Below are 26097 nucleotides of genomic sequence, written 5' to 3'. Positions count from 1 at the left end.
AAGATCATGCTCTGTAAGGCAGAAAAAAGCAGGTCCCTTCTCCCAAAGAATAAAGTGATATTCTGCTTCGGATACAACCCTCGCTTTCTGAAGAAAGCATCTGTTTCCAGTCATAACATACTAGATCCTTAAGTATTCTCCCTCTACCATTGTGATTGAGTTTGACACGTACATGAAGGTGTAATCAGCCATCTTCTCGTGTAAATGTGCTCTGGAGGCACTGGGGGGCTATTCCTTTTCATTACACTGAAATATTCAGGGAAATTTTTCATCCAGAGAGTGTAAGTTGTGCAAAATAGAACAGTAGATATATAAAAACAAGGAAGTCCTCGAGGTTCCTTCTTTAAACATTTGGCTGAAAAGAGAAATCCTTTTGTTAAGGAGAACCTGCGAGTTTGCTGGTAGTTGAGGAGCTTGGACTCGTGACTGATGAAATACTGTCAGACAGGACAGTAATGGTGGGAGTGCACCATGTGCAGGACTTGCCCTGCCTTCCAAAAGGCTTCTCTGTGTGGAGGGATTAATGAATCTCAGCCAATAATTGCATTGATTTACAGGGAGTTAACTGTAATTTAAACATGCTCTTAAATAATTATGCCTGAATAGATTTCTGCATGGATACTATAGAAGTAATAAAACATTTGCTGTGAGGATTTGTTTCAATAGTCATATGAACTTTACTTCTGGCCAGAATTACAGTGATGAAACAATTAATTCCACTGATCTACACACAACTCTGTTAGGCCTGGGAGAACAGTTTTCACAGGAAGTATAAGGATTCTTTTTAAATAAATGCATGTGTCAAGTCAAGATTGATTGAATGAACAGGATTTAACAGTAAGAACAGTTTCATGAAAAATCAATTGGCAGAGGAAAAAGGTATGTTACATCTTGAATGTGGAGTCTTGATCCATTCCCACTGTCTCTTTCCTTCCTCTAGGTTGAAGGAAGGGCTGTGAAAATAATCAAAATGTCAGGTGAGAGGCAGGTAGTTCTTATCTACCCTACAAAAAAAGAGAGTTAATGTGATGCTGCCTCTTGAATTTTGGGAAAAACAAAAAGAACCATAGTAGTGCTTAAGTTAATTATTGGGGAAAAAAAACAACAACCCAACCAAAAGCATTTAAGATGTCTAAGGAAAATAATTAGGCGAGAAAAAGAAGTTTTCAGATTCTTCTAGCAGGTAAACATGGTGCAGAATCAGGAAAGAGCAAGTAATTTGTTAAGCAAGCAGAGTTGTGCCGTTGAGCACTACCCTTTTTAGAGAAATTAGCAGATCTCTAGCAGTAAAATCTAGGTATGAACCCTTTTTTTTTTTAACTTGTTTTTTTCTCAGCTGTTTTTGTTCCTAAAATACAGATTGTTGTGATTTCCCAGCTTCTCCCCTTTTTGCTTGTAGGTTTGTGTATTGAACTAGCCTGTGAAAACCAGGCATTTTCAACATATGTTTAGAAAGCCTGCATAGTCAGTAGAAGAAAATCAATTAGCTAAAATTTGGGAAAGAAAAGCTTATAAATAATTTTTAATATGAAATGTTTTAAGAAGATACAAAAAGAAAACAATTAGGAAGTGAATGGTACCATTCCAACAGAACAGTTCCTCCCTGTAAAACCACAATAGCGCCAATGTTGTTTGTGCTATATCATTAGTCTCTGTAGTAGTAAAGGTGTTGCCCTTCATAGTGCAGATATGTCGTGTATAAAAGTATAAAGCATATGAAAATGTATTTCTGATCTCTTTGCTCCCATACTTTTAAAAATAGACAGTATAAAACTGGTAACATATCTAAGGGTTTTTCAGTGCTGTACTGAAAGAAAGGGTGGTTATCTGAAATACGCTTACTTTGTGTATTCTGGGAATTGTATTCCTTCTAAATTAGGATTGAATAGAACTGAATCATATTTTCTGCCCAGTGTTCAGATTTAGTTACTCCAAGTAGGTGGTTGATGTACCTTTAAATAGGACTGAAAAATTGAGTGCAAATCAGAAAGGATATAATGGCATTTTCTGGCTCAGAGCTGTGTCCTGCATGCGTCTCGAGCAATGTCAGTGTGATTTAGTAACAAAAATAAGCTCTGATTCCTCTTAACACAGCAGATAGGATCTGGATCCTAATCATTCTCTGTCGTGGGTGAAGTAACATTCATATGCAAGAGAAGATTACTTTCCTTACAACAGAAACAGAAAGATAGCCTGAACGCTCTTGTTACCTGCAGTAGTACTGCTCAGTATCAGAATTTGAAATCTGACCACATTGTAACTGAATTTGGTCTACTGGGGTGCGGGTAAATGTTTCATTTTCAAGTGCAAGGCCACATGCTCACAGTCCCATCTTTCTATTTCTTTATTATTATTGTTTAATTTAGAATCTGACATTGGATTTGCAATGTGTATGGAATCCTTTGAAAAAATGATGTTTGTGTTATCTGATCTCTTGCTGTCATGCAACATATCTGCATGTCAACAAGTTTTCTTGTTTAGTCGTTTTCTTAAAATAAAGCTTTGTTCTATTTTGTTTGCTGTATTTCTGACACTGCTGTTACAGTCAAGCAGAAAATGGGGCATAGGTCTGGGCTATTTACAGGAATCTCTGAAGTTGCTGAGCCTGAATGTCGCTGATGCAAGATTGTTAGTTGCAGTCTGTGAGCTTTTTCCATGTTGCCACCTTGAGACAGGGAATAAAGGGCTGTTAAATGTACTTGGGCCCTATGTTGCTTTGTGTGCTCTGGGTACAGAATTTGACAGAGTTTCCAGAACTGTGGGCAGTACTGCATGTTTTAGAGAACTGAGAAGAATGTGATTTTGTGGGCAGGCAGAGCAGGTTTGATGTTAAAGTTATTGAGAGACAATAAATGTATAATCTTAAGGTATCATTTTAAAGAGACAATGTTCAGATTATGCCTGTGCTTTTTAGACTAGAGCATTCGAGGAGGTAATTAATCACGAATACCATTAGCGTGGAAGGTGACTGATCTGGCTGCAAGACACAGTATATTAGGAAATGGAGAGCCTCTTTCTGTACTGCATCACACACTGTACGGAAGGACTCAAATGCTGTTCCAGTAACACCACAATTAGTAGTGGTGAACCTAAATCTGCCAAATAACAGCTGAGGTCTGCCTGGCAAAGTCACTGAGAGTTGCAGACCATTAGTGCCATGTACTCATCGTAGGATGCACATGGGGTGATGCTAAAAAGAGCCCAGTGACAGGAAAAGTCTGAATCAAAGCTTATAAAAAACAAGACCATAAGGAAGCCATGCTTCTGGATTCTCTTGCTCACAAAATTGCTGTTGTTCTTGCTGTTCTCTTCTGTTGGTAAATGGTTCTAGCCTGAGACTTTGTGTAAAGTTTGCCTTCAGGCTAATTCATACAGATGTTGCCCTTACTCCCCTCAAACAGAGATACATTTTAATGGTGCATCCTAAAGGAGAGGTCTTAGCTGTTTTTCATCATGAAAAAGAGAAGATACTCAACCATTGCTTCAGGGCACCACATATTAAACACTGCCCATGTGATACCGTAGGAATTACTGAACCCTAAAAACATTTCTGTTTAATTTCTATCTTCAAATTAATTCCAGTTTCAGATCTTTGTGCTTTCCAAAATTATACTTGAATTGGAATAGCAAAATACATTGAGATGGTTGTTTACTTACATATACTACTGAAAATGTGATCCAGTCACACTGTCTTATGTCGTACAAGCTGGGTAATTCTGGCAATGGATTTTTTTCTGCAGGAATGTAAGCCAAAAATGTGGAGAAGCGTTGTAATTCAGAAGGGAAATACTCTCTTAATACAAGAGGTCCAGGAAGAAGATGGAGGAAATTATACTTGCGAACTGAAGTTTGAAGGAAAGCTTATACGAAGGACAGTTGAATTGAAGGTTACTGGTAAGAATCTTTGTTATATGCGTACAGAAAAAATAAAGCTTTGAAATAATAAGAAAAAGTGGTTTTTACATGTCAGTGAAACTGTTTGATACAAGGCCAAACCAAATCCAGTTGCTGAGCAGTCCCAAACTAGGGGAAATTTATATCAAGATCTTATAAATTTCTACAGGTTACTTCTACCTTTTGCTCTATACAAAACCTGGAAATGCTGGTTATAAAGCAAAAGGTAGAGCAGAACTAAGTTCTCCCTGCACACTGTAAGTAATTCAAACTTCAGTTTTGTCTTCAAAGTTAAGCAGAGGAAAGGCTGACTGAAGCTGTAAACAAGCTTTTGAGTGATTGTTCCATATTTTTAAGCTTTGGTTTGGTTTATGAGGATCACCCTCCTTAGAGTTTGTCTTTAGTGAAGAATCTTGATGCGTGGATTGACTCCACAACTCGTTAAAAGTTGTAAAGTTGGTATGCTTTTTATTCAGCGCTGAGACGCACGGGGATAATTCCTCAAAGTCATGCGTACCTCAGTGTTGTTTCCCTGTACATTTATTCTCTAAAGTTATATATATTCATAAGGTTGCACAATACGCCTATACATATTCATGTCCTATCCCCGCTTCGTATTATAATGAGCCAGAAGGTCCTCTGCGCCTGCGCAGTGCCCCCTCTGGTCATGGGCAGGGGTCTCAAGATGAAGTAAGTGAGTCTTCCTCCTCTGGGTAGGGGTCTTCAAGATGAAGTAAATGAGTCTTCCTCTTCTTGCACTTTTCACCTTTTTAGTCTTTATGCGTGGCCTTAGAGTTTGGTCAGTGTCCCAGCCGTAAATCCTCTACTTCTCCCCTTTATCAGTAGAGTTTGATCAGTGTCCCAGCCGTAAATCCTCTGCTTCTCCCCTTTATCAGTAGATTCAGGCGTCTGCTTATTAACAGGACCCGAGGTCTCTGTTCTGCTTAGCAGGCATTTACAACAGATAGTCCTTTTGTTTAAACAAATTCCTCTAACCCCCTTGTACAACCCCCCTGTACAACCCCCTTGTACAACCCCCCTGTACTACCCCCCTGTACAACCCCCCTGTACAATGGTCAACCCTCTGTATCAATCTAGTAAAACCTATTTCAAGAATGAAGTGAGGAACATTGGCCTGTCAGGGGGAAAGTAACTTACTTATCAGGAGATCATACATTGTATGTTTCTGGATCTGTGTAGTAACCTACTAGACAATAGTATTTTTCTGTCTCTTTTTGTCAGATCAGAAATGAATGGGTAAAAAATGATTACCTACTGATATATTCTTGTTCCTTTTCCATTCCACTGTACAGTATGACATCTATAATTATTATTTTGCTGTCAGTGTCTGTGGAACTTTTCAGGTGTTTGAAAACGGTTGAGGATTTTTTCAGCCTTTCACAGGAAACAATATAAACAAATGGTTACATATTTTCCCCTTTGTGTTTTGACATCCTGATTAAAATGGGGCCATACTTAAAATGGTGATAAGTAGAACTCTCTTATATGAAATGTGTGTATGTATTTTTATATCAAGCTAATATGTTCTTGAAATTCAATTCCTCCCTTTATTTTGAGTTAAATCCATGTTTCTAATCTTACCATTATTCCTCATTTTAAATGAGTTCTTTTCCCTGTGTGCCAGATTCGTATATCATGTGATGCTTTATTGTCCATTTTTGAACATGGGCAGATCTCTGAAGTATTGATTTGACCTACCTGACCCAGACCTGTCAAATGAAGATATAATACCTGCCTTGAGGATAGTTGCTATCCTAGGTAGCATGCTGGTTTTCAACCAGAGTAGGAACTGAGTTTAACAGAGTGAAAATGAGATGCACTTAATTCAATTCCCAATGATGAATATTCTGTAGATAACAGACATTCTATGCTCTCCCTCTCATCCTGACCTTGCTAGAACTCATGTGTTCTCTTCATTATTTGAACAGTGTGGTATATTCATACACAAAGTTAATGAATTTGTCTTAATCTAACTATAGTATGCATTATTCTTTGTTTTATTAAAAGGTTTATGACCTGAATAAACCTGTCAATATGGAATATAAAAGTCTTCTTAATTTTGCAAAATGCTTGAGAATTGTTCCCCTTGTAATTGGTGTGAAATTCATATTACATTAAATTTCCTTTAGTTTATAAAAGCACATTTATTGGCAAACACCTTTTCCAGATTTAAGTGTTTGGGAGACATATCTGATGTTATGTGTTTGCTGGTTGAATCTCTCTAGGTATCTCTGGAATAAGCTAATTCATGTAGATGGCAACCTGAAAGTATGGATTAGAACCATGAATGTAATAGAGCCATGCAAACATCTTATTTTACAGCTTGGCTCTTGACCAAGTTTATTTCTCTTGCTTCAGTTTTGTTTCACTCTGTGAATTTTATATGCATGTGGGTTCAGATCTTTATGGGAGAGAGGTTAAAGAAAACTCAGAGAGCTGGCAGCAGAGGATTACTTCTGTTGTGTGGCTGGCCATGTCAGGTAGAGGTTCCTGAGGCAGATCATATCAGAGGCTGGGAACAGGTACATGACATACTCGGGGACTTCGCTGAAGAATATGTCACATGGGAGGCAGAAAGAAAACTACATACTGGTGCGTGTAGTTGTTTACACACATCCTGACAGTTCCTCTAACAATACAGATTTTGAAGAGCAAGACTCTGTTGGTCACTGCTAGCAGCCATGGTAACCTGAAATTGTTATTAAAGAGTTATTCTGAAAGTGGAACAGCAACTCCACGTCTCCCTCAAGGAAGGAGAGCTGCACTGCCATGGAGAGAGGGGGCTGGGTTAGATTCTCTGCGTTCTTTCAGAAATTTGCTAAAGCGCACCATACTCGAAATACCAGTTAAGTCAATTGAATTATTTACTTCATCTCTTAATTGTAAGACAAAGATCTTTCCTATTTTAAAGTTGTATCAAATCTGGTACATGAGGTTTTTAGTCCTTTTTGGAGATTCTGGTAGTTATGGAAGTGGCAATATGAAATAACTAATACTTGTAGGTGAATGCAGTGTGGGCATCTGAAGAGTGAAACGATATCAGAGTACATGTAGTGCTGATGTAACAGAAGTCGGAATAATGGAAAGCTTGGGAAAAATTTGAAGGTGTAGGAGCCAGAAGCAACAATTTAACTTGCTGTTGGTGAAGGTCATCAGAATAGTTAATGATATGCAAGACTAGTGCAGCAGCTTTACTGAAGATGTGATTTCACAAGGCAGCTTGATCAAAGTTAATTACAGACAAGAGAGCAGTGGTGGACTGGGTGAAGAATGACTGTGTATTTGGTGTTTGTATTAATGTTGCTTAAGCATTTATTGCAAGAAGAGTCTGCTAGGTGAGAGTTTTAATTAGGGTCAAAGCCCTGCTCTTATTAGTTAGTAATCCAGTGAGTATTTAAGTGACCATTCAGTGAAATCATTAGAGCTATTAGAATATGCTGCGTTAACTTCCTGTGCCAGAGTGTTGGGGCAGTTGTCGGAGGGGCTGTGGCTGTGCAAGGAGAGCATGTGCCCATCTTCAGGCACTGCTTTCCTCTGATCCTGTCTTGCCTTCTCACTTTTGCACACCCAAATGGAAGATCTGTGTATCAGTTAGAGGTAGAAAGGAAGTAGGAAATCCCTTCCTTCTCCCTGTAACTAAGTCATAATATTAGCAACTATGAGATGATTTGTAGGAAAAAATCTGGAGTCATAGATGGAAACTGAAAGCCATTGATATAATGTCTGGCCATAATAAGAAAGGGAAAGTGAACCGAATTGTATTAGCAGAGCACAAAACGAACAGGTAAAATGGCATTTGTAGAAAGGGATGGTTGGACTACTCATGGAGTAATGTATGTGGATGGCAATGTTACCGTATGGTTTTGGTGGTTAAGGTAAAGGCAAGTTTGCTTAAGATGACAGAAGGCTCTAGTGGCTGTAGCTCTTTGTGAGGAAAAGGCTTGCAGCCTAGAATATATTCAAAAAGTATTTTGGCACAAAGTATTTTTAGAGACAAAATGCTAAGCTACAATACAGCACTAATGAGCAGTGCCTAAATCTTGGTGTTTGGGTGCATTTAACAATAATAGATTGTCAACAAAACAGCTTTTTCATCACTAGTTCTTCATGGGTTTGTTATATTATGCAGACAGATGTGAAACAAGTCTCGTCAGCCTTTTTGCTGAAGAAATATGACAACAGTGTTATATCTTAGCAAGTAACATATGACCTTCAGTCTATGTAAAAAATATGTATATATGTTTTCACTTTGCTTCTTGGTAGTTTTGTGTTGGACAAACAAGTGAGATTAGCCAACTGCGATCCAGCATTCTACAGCCTAAAAATATAACAGAAACTCACTTTTTAATTAGGCCATAAATTAAAGTGCACCCACATGGAAAACCCAAACAAACCAAGTTGCAGATAACCAACAGTATCAGAATTTATTAGTTTTTAATAAATTTACAGATATTGAGGAATGTCAGATGTCATAGGCATTTTAATGACTCTAGTTAAATGCCAGTGTTTATTGAAGACCCATTTTACTATTCCAATAAAAAGAAAAACCCAAACATAAAAAACCTTGTTGGTTTTGAAAGGCAATTTATGCAACCGCCTGCTTTCCCCAGCCCCACCAGCCAGCTTACTCTGTCTTGATAAATAGGAATGTTTCAGTAGCTTTAGGAAGCAAAAGGTGCCACTGAAAAAAAAATGCCTGCTATGTTTACCTGCTGCTTCAGCACTATTTTTTCTGTTTTGGAACACTAGTCTGTAAGGAGACAGGCTGAGAAGAAGATGCAAGCAGATGTATGTTGGAGGTTGGGGAAGAGGTGACCCCCTTTTAACAAGGAGCAAGACCTGCTTGGGTGGGGGTGGCCCAGATGTACCTTGGCAGATGTGGCTATTAGGCAGGTATCTGCTTTTCCATGGACAGCTATGCTAGTGGGAAAGGTTGGCTTGCTCTTTCTGCTGTGTGTGAAATGGGTGATTTGTGAGCTTGTACTGATGAATTAGTGTCCGGTTTGACAGCAGAAGGTGGCCATCTGACCAACTTCATAAACTGCTGGTGTTGGATTGGATGACACTCAGGAATTATTGGACTAATCTGTCCAGCAGTCCTGCCCTCCAAGTTCCCTTCAGCCTCTACTCTGTCATATTCTTCACAGGCTGCTAAAATGCCTGGCTGTTCCTAAAAGTCATTTATGCAGCAATATTTGTTTTGACCATTGTAAATGACAAATTATTCCACGTGGCTACATGAATTGGATGATTCTGCCTGAATTCACTCTGCTCATAGCTTTTCAGTTAAATTCTTTCAAATCTCATTACATTGCTCACTTTTAAGATTACACCTGCTACGGTTGCTAGATTTTCTTTGTGTGTTTGGGACCCCTTTATTAGCACAAATAGTTGATGGTGATTTGCTATTGTGAAGCCAAGGGGTGAATTGGATTATAAAAGTGCAAACGATTAGTCATACTCTCTAGGGGCATACAGAGACAACCTACCACAGAATACTTGAGGATATGAGCTAAAAGTGTGTCCACTATTTGGTGGCAGTTGCTTTTCTGCACATTTTAAATCCTATTTTTCATTATTTGCAGTGGAGTCTAGTGACAGATTGGCAGGAGACGATGGGTGATGATCAGTACGTCTGTAAGTGCACTCCAAGCCTTATCAGTTTACAGTAGATAAAGTATTATCAACATGATCATACAAATAACATGTTGACTGACAACATATTTGGCTGTTGACTGTTTCCATAGCACAAAGCGTTAAGATAAATTAAAAGCTAATTTGAGCTAAACTGAAACATGTCGTTTTGAATACAAACTGTTTACTTTTATAATGTAACTACAGGAATTGTTATTTGCTTAAAAATCTGAAAACAATTATGATTCTATCCCAATGGCATCATGTTTTGGCACAAGCAGTTTAGTAATCTGTAATGAATTTATGAAATGCTTCAGTGTTGCTTAAATAGTTACTTATCAAAAAGCCCACCCAGTTTTATCTCTAAAAGGTCACTGAGCTCTGAATATTGTTGTGCAGATGGGAATTGGGTATACATAAAAGCATTGCCTGCATAAGACAAAGGTTAAAAAAAGCAGGTGGCTGAGGAATAAAAATGAAAGTCCTGAATATATTCAGCAGAGTTTTCTGCAGCAGAGGTACTACACTAACGACATGTCTGTCTCACAGAGCTCTGGTCTGTAGGGATTCCAAAGTTAAATCTGAAGGATCTTTTTCAGCATACCTGGTTAATATGTTTGTATGGATTTTGGTACCCAATGTAACTCTGACATCTCTGGCTGCCATTGCAGTCTATAGAGGGGGCAGAGCCCTCTCTGTTTCAGGCCTTCAGGATCTGCTCCTCCTCATATACTTGCATGGCCAGTGCTGACAGGGATGGGAAGTGTTTGCTGTACTTGGAGCTGTTTCCCTTTTCCTGGAAACAGCTGCTCCTTCTAGAGAGCTCTTTTTTTTAGCTCCACATTTCCAAATGGAAAATTTCCCATGTTTAGGGTTCACCAGAATTGTATCACATCTACAGCGGTGGTGAAGCTGTCAGCAGCTGTTGGATCCAGGAAGATGCTTCTCCTTTCCCTTCTCTCTCAGCTTGGCAACTTTAGTTCTTCCTTCCCTGCCATGAACAATGTTCAGTTCACACTCTATGCTTGGCAGTCCTCTCTACTCTTGACATATGGCCTGGGGTGCCTGTCCCCCATCATATCCCATGTTAGTGCTCTAGTTAGAGCTCACTCTTGGCAGGAAATGTACTGATTCCAGCTGAAGGCCCAACTTCTGTTCTCCAAAACTTCATGGTAAACTGCTGGAGTGCAGTCAGAGAACATTGGCACTTTCTATTTTAGAGCCTAATTTTGTACTTAATAAACTATTTTTATCTGTAAGCCATGACTCCCTCCCATACTTAGTAATAAGGACAGCAAATCACAGTGCAAAATGCTTGCAGAGTAAGGGGTGGTAGATGTTTGCACCCTGTTTCCTTGGCTGATGTGAGCTTGTATCTCACATCTCAGCCTCAGGAAGGTGCAGGGAGAAGGGGGCTCATGGTGTGGCTTCCCTGGTGCCTACCAGAGTGCCACATGGGGCTTTAAGTATGATTCTCTAATAGTGCCACAAGGTAAGATAAAATGATTAACTGACCAGAGCAGCTGAGATCGAATAAAGTATGCATTTTCAGATTTTCATCAAATGTAGCATAAGTTATGCTGTGTTTGATGAAAACATAGTTAGGGTGGCTAATAAGCTGGTAAGATTTTCAAAGTGACATTTTTTTTCCTTTTTAATTCACGGTGTTAGTATGTGATTGGCCAATGTACTGTATTTATAATGGAAGAGGCAGCAGGGCCTTCTTTCCTTCTGGAAAACAACTGAAGAAATCTATTGTTGAGGGGAGGGAAATATTTGCAAGCAGAAAAAGCAAAGAGAAAAACAGCTTGCTTGTGACTACTGTTCTAGTAAGTGTGAAAAGGAGGTACTTTTCAAATTCAGAACAGAAATCTTAAAGTGAATAAGTTAAATCTGCAGAAATTCTATACTTTTGGGAGGGGAACTGCAGATTGTTTGAGAACAGAAAGTCCTTCCTGTTCCTTTCTAACGCTGACATGGTAAAATATATAACATTTACATCATACATGAAGTGAAATTTTCTTGCTGCTATAACTTACACATCTCCATAGCAAGACTGCATCTCTTCTATTTGCTGTATCTTGCCACAGTCAGGGAATCACTCTTTCATTAAAAGTAAAGGATAGAGAAAAGCCTGCCCAAATGAAATTTCTGTAGAAGAGTCCCAAACATTAAAACACCTTTAGTAGAAGACACTGTTTGTAGCATTTCCTCTGCTTCATTTTCATATAAATGAAGCATTTCATCTTCTAGTATTCCTATTTTCTAGAGGAAACCTTCCTTTTTGTGACAGAAACCAAGGCAGAAATGGGTTAAGTGCTGACAAATACAGTACTAAAAGACCAGGAAATTAATTTCACAGCTGGGTTCTCAAACTATTGCTGAAATAACTGTCTATTTAAAGCTACATATAGGAAGTGCCCAAAATTAGAGTTTGCTTTTGATATATTTTATGTGAATTGTATTAATTTTTATCAAGGTCCTTGTTTTGTACACATTAGGTTTCTGTTTCTTACAGTAAAGTATTTTATCTTAAACCTTTAATTTGGATTCTGACTTGTTAGTTGCCTGGCCAGCAGCATCCAGTTACCTGCTGTAGACAGCTGTTTCTGTGATCACAACACACTTAATAGCCACTAATTTCTGTAGTGACTTAGATTTTTCTAGCTACTTCAGGCAAACCCAGTGTGATCCAGAAAGAGTAATGTGGCCATTTACTTTTGACCATATTTGGAAAATGGGGCAATTTCCCTGCCTCTTTTGGTGTTCCTTGTTCAACCATGCAAAAACCCCAACATAAATCTGCAGCAACTTCTTTGTCTGCAAAGAGTCAACAGGAAAATTTGATCAAGAGCGAGGTATCAGTACAATGTGGGTGCCCATGCACCTGGAAGAAGTGACACAACCAGTCATGTTCTGTCTTTTAACATCTCCTTTTCACCTGACACCCAGCAAGGTCCTGAAAATTGACCCAACTCTGCTGGTTTCAAGAGCACCTTGTCAAAGTTAGTAAGTGGAGGATTTGGACAGTATCTGAAGGATGCATGTGCCCATTCATGGTTACTGTGTGAACTGTGTCGCTGTTGAAGTGACAGTGCAATATATCCACAGGGATAAAAGCTCCTTCATTTTTTGTCCCTGAAATAATCCAGATAGATGACTTTTCCATTCACCAGAGTGACCTGTTAATATAGGGTTCATGAAAAACGAGTTTGGAAGATAAACATTAAGTATTACCCCCATATTTCCTGAAGAATGTACAAGTAAGGGCAGTGAGAAATATAGCAATGTGCTGTAGTCTATGAATTATATATTGTGTCAGTACTCTTTGTGCTTTTACTTACAGCTTCACAAGCTGCCTTCCCAGCTCATGAACATGCAAAGTAATTAGAATGGCAAACAGTGTTAGTTTTTGCTGACCTGCGATGTGCCCTTGTTCTCTGTCGTGTTATTGAACATCATCTCTTTTTTTTTCCTTCAACCGTAAATCACCAGTTTGTAGTTTGTAGCATTGATTATTTGGTATTGCCTAATTTATTGATGTGGACAGCCAAGGCTTCCACACTTGTTATCAGTTGCTCATTTATCTCATGATCTGTTATTGTGCACAGCAACTGTAGCTTGCTGAATCACGTATTATATACTGTAAATGTCAGTTATGAGCTCCCACTTTAAGAATTGTCTTTTATTCTGGGAGCTGCTGAGCTGCATTCTCTATGTGTATTGTGCTTTCAATAGTGGAGGTGATTTAGTGTAAATGATAGGATTGTGGGGTTTTTGCCCACAACAGTGAGGTAAAGTGCAGCCACTGAAATAAACCTGTACATTTTCATTTCCTATATAAAAGAGGCTTCCTTCATCATGAAAGTGTAGGCTGGATGCTCATTTTTCTTTATTAATAATAGATAGGCAGATAGAAGCACAGACATGGAGTAACACTGCCCGTGCAACCATTTTGCTAATAATAAAATAGATACACTTGAGTGAGCAGATTGCTTTACCCACTAAAAATGCAGGCTCCCACCCTCCCAGAGAAACACTGCAAATCTTGACTCATGTTTTGTCTCATAAGAAAAGCATGAGAATAGTTCCTTTGAAATGACTGGATAAATTTTAATAGGTGACTGTAATAACTGTAGCTGGGGATTGGGGCTGTGTTTTCTCAGCACAATGTTGATGTTTTTCAGAGCTGTTTTGTGCTGCATAGCACTTGTGGCTGAGCATCTGAGATGAAAAGTTCTGTTGTGAAAGAAATAGTGCTCACTATTGAATTGTCAGCATTATTTCCCGTTGTACTTATGTGATCCTCAAAGGTGCCTTATTCAAGTGCCTGTTTGGCCTAACCCTGTTTAGCTTAAAGATCTGACAGTAGTAGTACTGCTTCAGACTCTGATGTTGCACTTATGAAGTTCACCAGAAGACTGAAGCTAATAACTTACCGATATTTGTTCTGTGCCTTGCAATTTTTAAGTTGAAAGGACATACAAAAATATGGTTGGTGTTTAAGTACCCTGTCTGTCTTTAGTACCATAGAGCTGCATGGAATATATGTTCTTAATTTTTGTCATAACCAACCAAGCTATTTTTTGTCTTTGATAGTATTGATTGACCTCTTGTAAGCAGGAGAAGAATAATTCTTCTGAAGAAGAATTCAGCTAAATTTGTATTAGACATTTATGACTCCAGTTTATTTGAAAGGGATAGGTAGCTACTAGGTTACATTAGACTTTCATGTACTGACTTATTTACAGTATGCATTGAGTGTTTTTGCAATGTATAGAATCATAGAATCACAGAATGGTTTGGGTTGGAAAGGACCTTAAGATCAACTATTTCCAACCCCACTGCCATAGGCAGGGGCACCTCACCCTAGACCATGTCACCCAAGGCTCTTTCCAACCTGTTGTTGAACACTGCCAGGGACAGAGTATTCACTTCTTTGGGCAACCCATTCCAGTGCCTCACCACCCTCAGTAAAGAACTTCTTCCTTATATCTAACCTGAACTTCCCCTGTTTAAGTTTGAACCCATTCTCCCTTGTCCTATCGCTACAATCCCAATGAAGAGTCCCTCTTCTGTATCCTTGTAGTCCCCCTTCAAATATTAAAAGCCTGCTATGAAGTCTTCATGCAGCTTCTGTTCTCGAGGCTGACCAGCCCAAATTTTCTCAACCTGTCCTTGTATAGGAGGTGCTTCATCTCCTGGTCATCCTCGTGGCCTCCTCTGGACTTGCTTCAATAGCTCCACATCTTTCTTGTGTTGAGGACACCAGAACTGCACACAGGAGGGAGCAGTGATTGCCAAGTGGGGAACAGTGATTTAACTTTTCATCTTTCTGTTTGGCTTAAAATGAAAAGTTCTCAAAGGTATTGTTTATGGCAAACCCTATAGGCTGAAGCACTCTGAGAAAGTGCAGGAAATATATTGCAAACCAGAGTGATTTAACAGTAAAATTAATAACAATACAGTTGTAAATTTGTAAGGCAGCTTTGGGTTCTTATCCTCTTATTTTTTTTTTGTATAGCCCAGCTATGAACCTAAATGACTGTTTCTGCTAGTAAAGGGCAGCATGATCTGTGTGGTCCCTGATTCTATTTGATCTTGGCTGGTGCTGGTTCTCTTGTGTGGGTATCTGTCTGCCAGGAATTGGTTTGAGATAATTTCATAAAGGCTTGAGAAGATAAAAGGCTTTTGGTTATATTGAAGCAGCATCAAGCACCAGATGGCTTTTCATCTTTATAGAGTACATATCGCATTAGCAATCCAGTTGTGGATAGCTGAGTTTCCCATCTTGGGCCAGGAATGCTTATAGTTTCTGGCAGGAAAGGAACCAATTTGCCATAAGCCATACATGCCCTTACAACTTCTCTGGAATACACTAATATGCTTCTTTTTCTTCCTAAATGGGAAGAGAGGTGCATCTGCAACAAAGAACGTGTGACCCTGCCAGGGCTTTGACACCTCTCTAACCTCTAGGTGGCTGTAGCAACTGTATTTACGCAGATGTTTTTAAGGAGAATATTGTTATCTGAATATATGTAAGTACATGTGACTTTGCAGTAAAGTGATCTTATTTGGAGATGTCATTTCAACTGTGCTTCTCTTGGCACACAGGATGTTACAGAAATACAGGCAACTTAAATTGTAAATGAAATAGGAATGACAGGTACTAAATATGTTCTTTGGCACGGTGCAAATGATAATATGAGAGGAAAGGGCCTCAGAAATAGCGTGGGAAGGATTAGATGGGCAGAGAGGAAGACCTTTGATACTTCTGCATTTTCTGATATAGAAGTCTCTTTGAAACTGGTGAAAAACTTCACCAAAGCATCAGGTTGATGAAGAGATGTCAGTTTTCTGTAAAAGTCATGAGTTTGGTCAAAGAGGAATGCTGGCATTTTCCCCTTTTGAAATACTTTTTTCCTTCCATGGGAAAAATTCCGTTCTGGGATAAACTGCAGCTTTTCTGTTGTAAGCTCCAGAGGAAAAGAGTTCACTGTTTTCCTAACTAAAAGTCTTTTTCCTTCACTTGACAAAGAAGCTGCACTAGAACTTCGGGCAGTGCTGCACTCAGAGGAAATACTGTGGTCACAGTCTGCGGGTGGGAAGGAAAGATGGTAGAGAGGTCAGATGGCGGTGCTCAAGGGCAAGTGCTGCGGTGCCTACATCGCCAGCAATGACAAAGCCCATTACGTTCTCATCTGTAAGAGGTTTCATACAGCCTCTGCAGAGAAATGAAGAAATGTTTTGTAATTTACTCAGTTACTGAAGTTAATTCACTTGGGATTTTTTTTTTTTTATTATTTTGATTTTTTTACTATTTTTAAAAAAAAACTTAGCAAAGAGGAATTTCTTTTCCATGTTAGTGGCTTCCTATACAGACAGTTCAACTTCCTATAGATTATGCCAACATGACCGAAGCAATATAGTAAAGTATGGAAGGATTTCCAACTATTCCTTTATGGATAGTTATCAATACATTTATTCCAGAAAACAATTATGGAAGCTGGGTGTATCTAAAATGTACATGTTGTATTGTTCTACCTGTATGGAGAAATGCCCCTATTTGGGGTTTTATGTTTGATTTCTGCTTTTTCTCCACTTTTCCAAACATGAACAATTCTAATACTGACAACTGTTCTGGCATTGCAACTAGAATTGTATGTTTCATAAGCATATACTCAGGTTTGGTTTAGCTGGAGCTCATGATGTATGGGAGAGGTTAATGTGACCCAATCATACTCTAAAGATAAGGAGTGGAAATTATATGTATTAGTTTAATATAGAGGATATTGACTGGAAAAGAATTAAAGATAGTTCCTTTTCATTAAGTTTTGGATGGGTCAGAGCAACAACTTTCAGCACCTCCAAAATCCCTTGCTATCTGCCACCATATCTATATTCCCCATCAGCCCAGACCTCACTTTAATATTTAAAATTGTACCTGTTTCCTTTTTCTAGTCCTTGGAAGGGCTTTAATTCTTTTCTTTGTTCTGCCAGTGCTTTGGCAGCTACAGCTGTTGCTGTCACATTTCATAAGGACTTTGTAGGCTTTAAATATTTCATTGCTGCACCAGCTTTTCTTTGGTGTAAGAGCAGAGCATTGTTCGTTAAGATGAGGTGCTCCACACTGGCTCTACTGCTGACACATGGGTTTAGCTGAAGGTGGCAGGAATTTGTAACTTGCTTTGGTATGCACATGAAGCTCTCTGCAGTGCAACTGCTGCCTGACACTAATGCAGCCATGGATGGAGCCAGGAGCTTTCCTTGCTGTATGATAGACCCCATCCAGCACAGAGACCTCATGGATCTTTCATGGGATTGTGGTATTTGCAAACTTACGTCTGTCAAATAAGAATTTTAAATAGACCACATCATAGTTCCTGGCCTATGGTTTGTGCCATTACTCCAACTTTGTGGCTGCATATTTCTCATTTTAAAATTGCCAGTGACACTGTGGTTGCTTTCATGCAGTAAATAGGTAACTTTCCCTTGTTCACTTGCAGACTAGGTGGGAAATAAGGCAGCAACATGGACAGTAGCTTGACATTTTAAAATGTCAGGGGGAGGAGAAAGCAAGACTAAAACTTGATGTCCTCATGCCTAAAGTAACTCCAGCTACTTATTGAAATATTCTTCTCCCCAGGCTTGAGCTCTGTATGTGTCAATCCAGTTGAATATAATTGGGGCTGTTTACTTTGACAGACAGTGAAAATTTAGGGAAAACATGGAAGAAAACACTCAGCCCCCAATCTGCAGTGTATTGCAGCATACCCTCCGTGCACATGGTATCTTCGCCCGTTCTTCTTTCCCCCAAAGTCCTCCATCCCTCTGTACAACCAGGTTAGGTATTTGCATTCATTCTCAGTGTTAAACTGTGCATTAAAAAAAGCCCATTTCCTTCCTGAAGCTATTCATTGTCTCCCAGGACCTTTGATGACATCGCCTTCCTTTGATTCTGAATCATTCCCACATTCCCAGGTTTTCAGTATGACAGAGAATGATTGCCCCTCCCCCCAAAACATTACAGAAAGACCAGCTTCTCTTGTTAGGATTTCTTTTGAAGTATACAAGGTGAAAAGAGTTGAGCTGCAGGATAGAAAAGTATTGCTAAAACATGACATTTTAAAAAATTGATAAGAAAGTCTAAGGTTAAGAAAGAAGTTACTGTGCAGTGCACATAATTTAAATATTACAGGCTGTTCTTTTGTCTGAATTTTTCTAGGTGATGAAGGAAAACAGATGAGTGCTCTTTTGGTAAAAATTCTACATTTCAAGAACATTATCAGTTATGTTTGGACACCTCATGGCATGTTTCTATCCTCTAAATAGGGTTGGTTTTGGCTTCGTGTGCTTGTACAGCTCTGATTCTGCTTTAATGCACAGACATTTGTGTTTCCCTGCTTTCACTGTTGGTAACATGCTTGGTGAATAACAGCTTGCTGGGTTTACATTATGAAAATAAGAGAAGGAAATGAAAACGCAGATCCTTATCTTCAAGCAAAGATGCCTAAATTAGAGCAAATCTTTTTGTTGTTCATATGTTTGCTAAATATAAGATGTAGTCAAATCCCAGAAGCTGACATGGGAAACATCTGCAGAGTGGTTAAGTGGCAATTTGAATTCTCAAATCCATGATGGAGCCATGCCTGTTAAATCTGAGCCAACTAAAAGTTAAACCAAACAAAGATAATTTCCATGTTTGCATTTGAGGTTCACCTTCACTCTAAGGTGTACTTTCATGTCTAGCTGAACATTTACAACTAGGCTGTGCTGTAATGTTGTGGAGGGAGAAAGAGGGAGTCTCCAAAGGGCAACTGCAGTCAGACCCAGTGTCAGTTGTTCAAATCAGCCTAAAGACTTGGTGGAGGAGACTAAAACAGGTGCCTAAAAGCAAACCAGATCCTCAGGTGGCACAAATCAGCTGTAAAATCTGGAAGACATTGCTGCTTTGTACTAACCGAGGGCCTTTATATTTAATACTCAGTTGCTTATTATGGAGGTGGGTTTAAAACATTGCTCCTGTTGATTTAAATTCAGCTTGCAGCTTGTTGTATAATCCAAGGACCTTGCCACTGGAGGGGGCATTGCAAGATAACACAAGTTACAACAAGAGCGATTGTTCTCTCTCATCTGAAGACCTAGTGAACCAATTACTATTTAAAATCATTAAAGTGTTTGTCATAAACCCTTTCATAGCAGGAGCACTTTTGAAATATTAAATGCTGTTTTCCTTTCAGCCAGAGCAAGGATGGGTGGTGAGAGGGAGTCATTTGGAAGCGTGTGGCTGCAATTTCTTGTCTGAAGCTCATTTGTCAACATAACAAATGCACTGCTGTAATGATGGCATTGTTGTGTGTGCTGTGTATCACTCCAAGGGTTGTCCTGGAGGCAAGATGAGCATGTAATATAAAGCAGTGGGAGGACATAGCTCTGTTCCTTCTCTGTCAGAGGGCATGAAGAGTGTCCCAAGGGACAAGGCAGATGCCACCATACTGACATGGTGCCACATCCTTGCAGTGCTGAGCAGTGGGCTGGCTGTCACAGCTCCCATGCCCTGGCTGCTTGGGCACTCCTGCATTGCTAATGCAGGCAACAGCTTGCTGAAGGCTGGCTGTGCGGCAGTCCATCATGCTGTATAGACACACATACAGTGTGCTCATCATCTGTGCAGCTGCCAGAATTAAACATTTAAGTGCAAGTTGTATTTGCAGCCTCATCTTGATTTTCTCAAGGCAGTCATTTGTATTAGAGGTGGAAGGCTGAGACTTGCTCTGCAAGGGAGCTGCCTATGGTGTCCTTTATACTCATTTGTGTGAAGAATAAAGTCAATTAAATTGATAGTTATATTGGTGTAAAATTCGTGGAAAACTGGTGCTTGGCTTTGACTATTTTCAAACTATTTATTCTAAATTTGACCTTGGTTTTGAGTTTCTGGCCTTCAAAAGAGAAAGAGAGCATGTGAACAGATACTTTTCTTGCAACAAAAATGGCATCAGCAGAATCAACTCCAGCCTCTGATCAAACCTGAGAAATTTCAGCCTAACAGATTTGGTAGTCACTGACTTGGCACAAAAGCGCAGCCTTGTCTATGTGCTTATATGGATAGCTGTAACTACTGCAACAAGGGCTACTGTGCACATACCAAAGAAAACATCATGTGAGAAATGTAGGAGATAAAAAAATAACCGAGTAAACAGTACAGGGTTTGTAAAAAATTTGTTGCAGAGTGAAACTGAAAGAAGGCATTTACTAATATCCTGAGATGAAGGTGATTGTGCTCTAGACAGTTAACACCAGTAGTGAAAATCTAGGATGCAAAAGGAAATATGCATTAAGTTGTTTTTATCTAAGTTAGTCTTTTTGACCTAGTAGCAGTTAGACAGCTGTGCCATTCCTGGACTACTCTGTATCACTGGAGGGGTAAAACCATCAGAAATAAACAATCTGGCTTCTATTAATAGTAATGAAAGTAATTTGTGTTATACTTAGTGGTCTTCTGCCAGTGTACACTTGAGCGTTTAGTCCATTGCAGACATATGTGACAGTGCTGAAGAAGACCTGCTCAGATGCACAGGCTGAAGCAGGCAAAAAGAGCTTCCATTTCTATGGGAAAGTGCAAGGTTGTGGTGGGTGTTAAGTTTCCTTTGTCATAGAGAGCAAGCTTTTCAAGCCATGCTTTGTTCCCATGTGAAGAGAAACATATGCAGTTCCAGCTGTGAAAATTATCATGCGGTAAACTACTCTCAAATGACTTTGCTGCTTCATTTCATAGTTCTGATTTTGGAAGCATATCACAGCGAAGGCCTTCATCCAGGACTAAGTTCAAATCAAGTTTTGAGTTCTGAATTCAGTTGTGAAATCCCCAAGTGTTTCAAAATGCTTGTGAAGAATTTAACGGATGAAAAATGTATTATATTCAGTTTATTCAAAAGGTAAACAAAGGAGGAAGGAAACAGTTATTTCTTAACAGAAAAATAATTTATTTGCTTGATTTTTAGATTGTCTTCTCATCTCTGCAGGAAAATGTGAGAACCTTAAAATTAGAGGTAGGAATGCATTGAGACCAGGAGCAGGCATGCACATACATTTTGCTGTGTATTGTGGAAATGATGCTACATACATGAGTTTACTCAGAGCTCTTAATTCTTTCTCATCTTCCTATAGTTTAACTGCATGTGTGGAGAAACACTTCATGAGCAGCTTCAGCTTTCTGAACTTGATTTTGACTCTTAACTCCCTTATTCAGAAATGTCAGGAAGGTACTTACGGGCCTTAATTGATTTCTGTGGGACCAAGGTTAAGCATGAGGCTGTTCCCCATCCCTTAACCAATTGTCTGTTGCTGTTCAGCAAAACATAAACAAGTGTTTTATTCTCCTAGAAGCTGATGAGGTTTAAGTACAATGCTTAAGGGCAGTCACACAGTGTAAGAATTTGGTGGAACAGGAATGGATTTTCAGAAAAGGGGTGCATATGAAAACCTTTGCAGGGTCCTGTCTCCCAAGGCTGCCTCTGTTCACCTCCAGCTTTACTATATGTGACCATCACATGTCAGAGCTTTTCCAGCTGTGACAGCACTGCTGTTACCACTGTTACTGTAAAACAACCAGTCCCTTTCTCTAATGCCCTCTAATCCCAAACACTTGAGAGTATATGGGAAACTTATGCTGAATCAATACTTTATGAATAAGGAAGCTTTTCTTACAGAGTTGATGATAGAAGTGAATGTTTGGCTCTTGTATTGAACAAAGTGTACTTGTGCAGCAGTTTCATCTCTGAATGACATTTTTAGCCGCAGCTACTAGAAACATAAATGGTAAAAAACCCATGCCTTGTCATGAAGGCCGTATTGAAAATAAAACCTGTCTTGTACTGGTGTACCAGCTATTGAAAGTGCCACTACTTGAATTAGGCCTGTCTTCATCTCACTAAAATAAATGTATTTATTAAGTATGCATATCTTTATCTCTTATGTAATGAGAAGAACAGAGCCATATCACAGATCTGCAGTGTCTTTTGTGCTCTACAAATTTTGTGAGACAGTCGCCAGACAAAAACTGATTTATACTTTGGCTTGTAATGGGTTGAATAATTAACAGTGGTGGTATCCATCACTTCTACAATATGCTTATCTCAGAATTTTTCCATTGGTTCAACAGAAAAGCAGGAACGAAACACAGGGACTGAACAATAAAAGTTGGTTGCATACTTGGTCCTTTAACTTGGTGTGCCTGCTTTGGACACCTGGTGAATAAATTTCTACAGCTTTAATAAAGTGTTGCTTGATAATGTAGACACAGTCTGGGTTCAGTTTGTCAGAAATTAATTCTTCAGGAGTAAGAGCAAGGGGAAAAAGAAGCCCCGCACAGCTGTCTATGGAATTTGAAGGCTATCAAATGAGTTTCAATTCTTCTTTCTGCCAAGACACTTTCTTTATTGGGAGCATGTATTAGATAAATATTTTGGAAGTTTCCTGTCATTATAAGACATGTGATCTTGGATTCAAAGGAATCATAGAATTGTTAGGGTTGGAAAGGACCTTAAGATCACCTAGTTCCAACCCCCCTGCCGTGGGCAGGGGCACCTTATGCTAAATCATATCACCCAAGGTCTCGTCCAACCTGGTCTTGAACACTGCCAGGGATGGAGCATTCACAACCTCCCTGGGCAACCCATTCCAGTGCCTCACCACCCTAACAGGAAAGAATTTCCTTCTTATATCCAATCTAAACTTCCCCTGTTTAAGTTTTAACCCGTTACCCCTTGTCCTATCACTACAGTCCCTAATGAAGAGTTTCTCTCCAGCATCCCTATAGGCACCCTTCAGATACTGGAAGGCTGCTATGAGGTCTCCATGCAGCCTTCTCTTCTCCAGGCTGAACAGCCCCAACTTCCTCAGCCTGTCTTCATTCGGGAGGTGCTCCAGTCATCTGATCATCCTTGTGGCCCTTCTCTGGACTTGTTCCAACAGTTCCATGTCCTTTTTATGTTGAGGACACCAGAACAGCACACAATACTCCAGGTGAGGTCTCACAAGAGCAGAGTAGAGGGGCAGGATCACCTCCTTTGACCTGCTGGTCACGCTTCTTTTGATGCAGCCCAGGATACTGTTGGCTTTCTGGGCTGCAAGCGCACACTGAAGCCAGCTCATGTTCATTTTCTCATCAACCAACACCCCCAAGTCCTTCTCCTCAGGGCTGCTCTGAATCTCTTCTCTGCCCAACCTGTAGCTGTGCCTGGGATTGCTCCAACCCAGGTGTAGGACCTTGCACGTGTCATGGTTGAACTTCATGAGGTTGGCATCAGCCCACCTCACAAGCATGTCAAGGTCCCTCTGGATGGCATTCCTTCCCTCCAGGGTATCAACCGAACCACACAGCTTGGTGTCATCGGCAAACTTGCTGAGGGCGCACTCAATCCCACTGTCCATGTCAGCGACGAAGATGTTAAACAAGAGATCTTATCAAAACTGTACATAAGTAAATTGTTGCTCATCTCTGGTGTAACCTATTTTGAATTTGCAACACCTGTTCACTTCTTCAAAATACATTTTTTTAAAGTGAGACCAATTGAGAATCTGACCGACTTCATGTACTTCTCTTTCGTTCTTCTGGTACAGGCTGCATTGGGGTTACTCTCTCTCTTGTTTGTTGCAAAGCTGTTTGACAAGTGCAGTGCCATCAAACTTCATGAAAGCAGAAATCCTGTACAGTAGCACCCTCTTAAAACAATTTTGGAGCAAAGGAATGTTGCATTAGATATGCAGCATGCCCTAGTGTTACCCACACTCCTCCTGTACATCTTCTGCAGTTCTTTGCTTGTTTTCTGCCATCGGTAGCCTTCTGTTAAAAAGCAAAGTTCATTTGCTAGCTTTGTTTTTGAAAAAATAGATGAGCAATAAGGTATTGCATAATTCAGTACAAGACGTGGAGGTTTTTCCTCTCAGAAGACAATTGTAAAAATCAAGATTGCTGGGTTTAGTCTTTTTTTCTATATTGAAAGCAAAACACAGCACATGGTGAGTATGGGAGATGACCAGGAAGCATTTGAGATGTTTAAGTGCAGTATAAAATTGGCTGGCTAAATATAAATATAATAATATAATATAAAGGTTAATAATAAGGAGAAATAACTTTCTGACTATAAGTGACATTTGTAATTATGTGTAAAGTAAGGTTAAAGGTATTTGGATCCTGGGCTCCATCACCTTAAGATGGTTCCGTTAGCACTTTTTATACCTCAGAATTGCATGATGATTTCTCAATTGGTGTGAGGTGGAGAAAGGAGGAAGAGTTGATTGGCTAACACCAAATCAGCTGTACAGATTTTGGATGGGGCAACCCCATGCTGCTTCTTCTTTAGGAAAGGAAGAGTGAGAAGTTTATTAATTTGCAGGAGTGCCTGTGAGAGCTCAGAGGAGGCAGTGTGGTTATCTCTAAAGCATGCCACTAATTCTGTCCAAAGAACATGGTCAGAAGAGGAGGAGGCAGTAGTTCAGATCACTGTAGAAACCATTATGCGTTTATATGAACCAGCAGAGGAGAATTCAGTCTGGAAAATCACAGTATCTGTTTGCAAAGGAAGGAACCCAGGGAAAAGAATTTGTTCACTTTTATTAAAATAGCAAATTCACTCATAAGATTTGGGGGTTATTTCCATTGTGACCTGAGCAGAACAAAACTTCCTTTCAAACAAGAATCTTCCTGGCTGCTATCAGTCAGCTCACATTCGGATGGAAAGGGAAGAAAATTTTTAGTTCTATTGCCCTTGAAAAACAATGGCCTTTAATTAAAGAGGGATATTTTTAGTGAAATACAAAATAGCTTAACAAAATATAAAGCTCTTCTAGTAGTCATTGAAATTCAGAGTTCTCTGAGTTCTGGCATTGGTGCAGAAAGAAATTTAATAGAAATATGTACAAAATGTCTGTCACTGCTCCCATGTCATGTTGGTTGTATTCTTAGAGCCCACTAGTGGTTGACCCAGAATGATAAAAATGCATTGCAGCTGGTTGCAAGTATTAGTACTCTCTTACCATGGATGTTACGTGTCTCTGCATAGAGATCTGATGCTGCCAAAACTTCAACCTTGAGGGTTTCAGCTCTGCTGCTAACCCTATTCAACTCATGGCTTGGAACAAGTTACTCAATTTGAAGTGTGTCTGTTTCCCCTCCCAATAAAAGCTTTAGCATACATACTGTGTGCAGAGTGTAGGATAAGTGGTGAATTCATGCTTCCAGTATTCTGTAGATAGAATGATAGAAGCAAAAATAATAGTTGTTGTTACTGGGGCTGTATCTTCTAATTCTTTTTGCACTTGGCTTTGGCTAAAAAGTTTTCACACATTTGGGTAAGTCAGCATGTAATCTCAGAGGGTGTTTTTGCTGGGAAAGTGGAGGTGATTGTCAGAGAGAGCCTGCCCCAGCAAATAACTTTTCTGTAACAGGTAATGTGCCAGGGTAGCATTCAGCTGGCTTAGATTCACAGCCGTCGTGATGAATGGAAGCTAGGGAGGAATAGTGGCCAAATAGTGTGTAAAGAATTGCAGTATTTGCCCTGCATCGAAACACTTTTAAGGCAGATCATGCCAAAAGCATGTGCCTCATGAAATCAGAAACATGGTGATGGACTCAGAGACGTTAAATCAGTCACCCAAGAGCATGGGGAGGATTGGTGCAGACCTTTCAGTTTTGGTCTGTCATATCATGACTCACTCTGTCATGAGTTCATATCTAAACTCATATCATAAGTTTAGAAATGAAGGGTACCATGCTGCAAAGCACCTGAGCTTGGGTTCCCCTGGCTTTTCAGGTACTAACATCAAATCTAGGGCTGTACAGTGTGGTAAATAACAGCAAGGAGACTGTTCATCATGGTATCTGTGACATTACTACTCTTGTTAGAAAGGCAGCTCTATTCAGGTAGTTCCATATTGGAACATTCTTCCTAGGGAGGAATAAAAGGATCTGGATGAGTGCCATATGATTCAAGCCTACTCAGAAGTTATCCACCATAACAGGAGCAAAAACTCACTGGAGAGTCCTAC

The 26097-nt window shown here is 39.6% G+C and overlaps 1 protein-coding gene across 10 annotated transcripts in view; it reads left to right on the top strand.

Moving 5' to 3' along the window:
* IL1RAPL2 (interleukin 1 receptor accessory protein like 2) overlaps positions 1 to 26097 on the top strand; it is a 373489-nt gene that overhangs the window by 205042 nt on the left and 142350 nt on the right. For all 10 annotated transcript variants that reach the window (XM_061446050.1, XM_061446052.1, XM_061446047.1 and 7 more), the window contains one exon: positions 3741 to 3894. In XM_061446050.1, the coding sequence (XP_061302034.1) occupies positions 3741 to 3894 (154 nt within the window). The remainder of the gene's footprint in view (positions 1 to 3740; positions 3895 to 26097) is intronic.

Source organism: Pezoporus flaviventris, unplaced genomic scaffold (assembly GCF_033815535.1).
Source record: "Pezoporus flaviventris isolate CSIRO_AGI_PZ_B2104156 unplaced genomic scaffold, CSIRO_AGI_Pfla_v1 ptg000005l, whole genome shotgun sequence".
Taxonomy (NCBI): Eukaryota; Metazoa; Chordata; class Aves; order Psittaciformes; family Psittacidae; genus Pezoporus; species Pezoporus flaviventris.
This window is presented reverse-complemented; position numbering and strand designations above follow the sequence as displayed.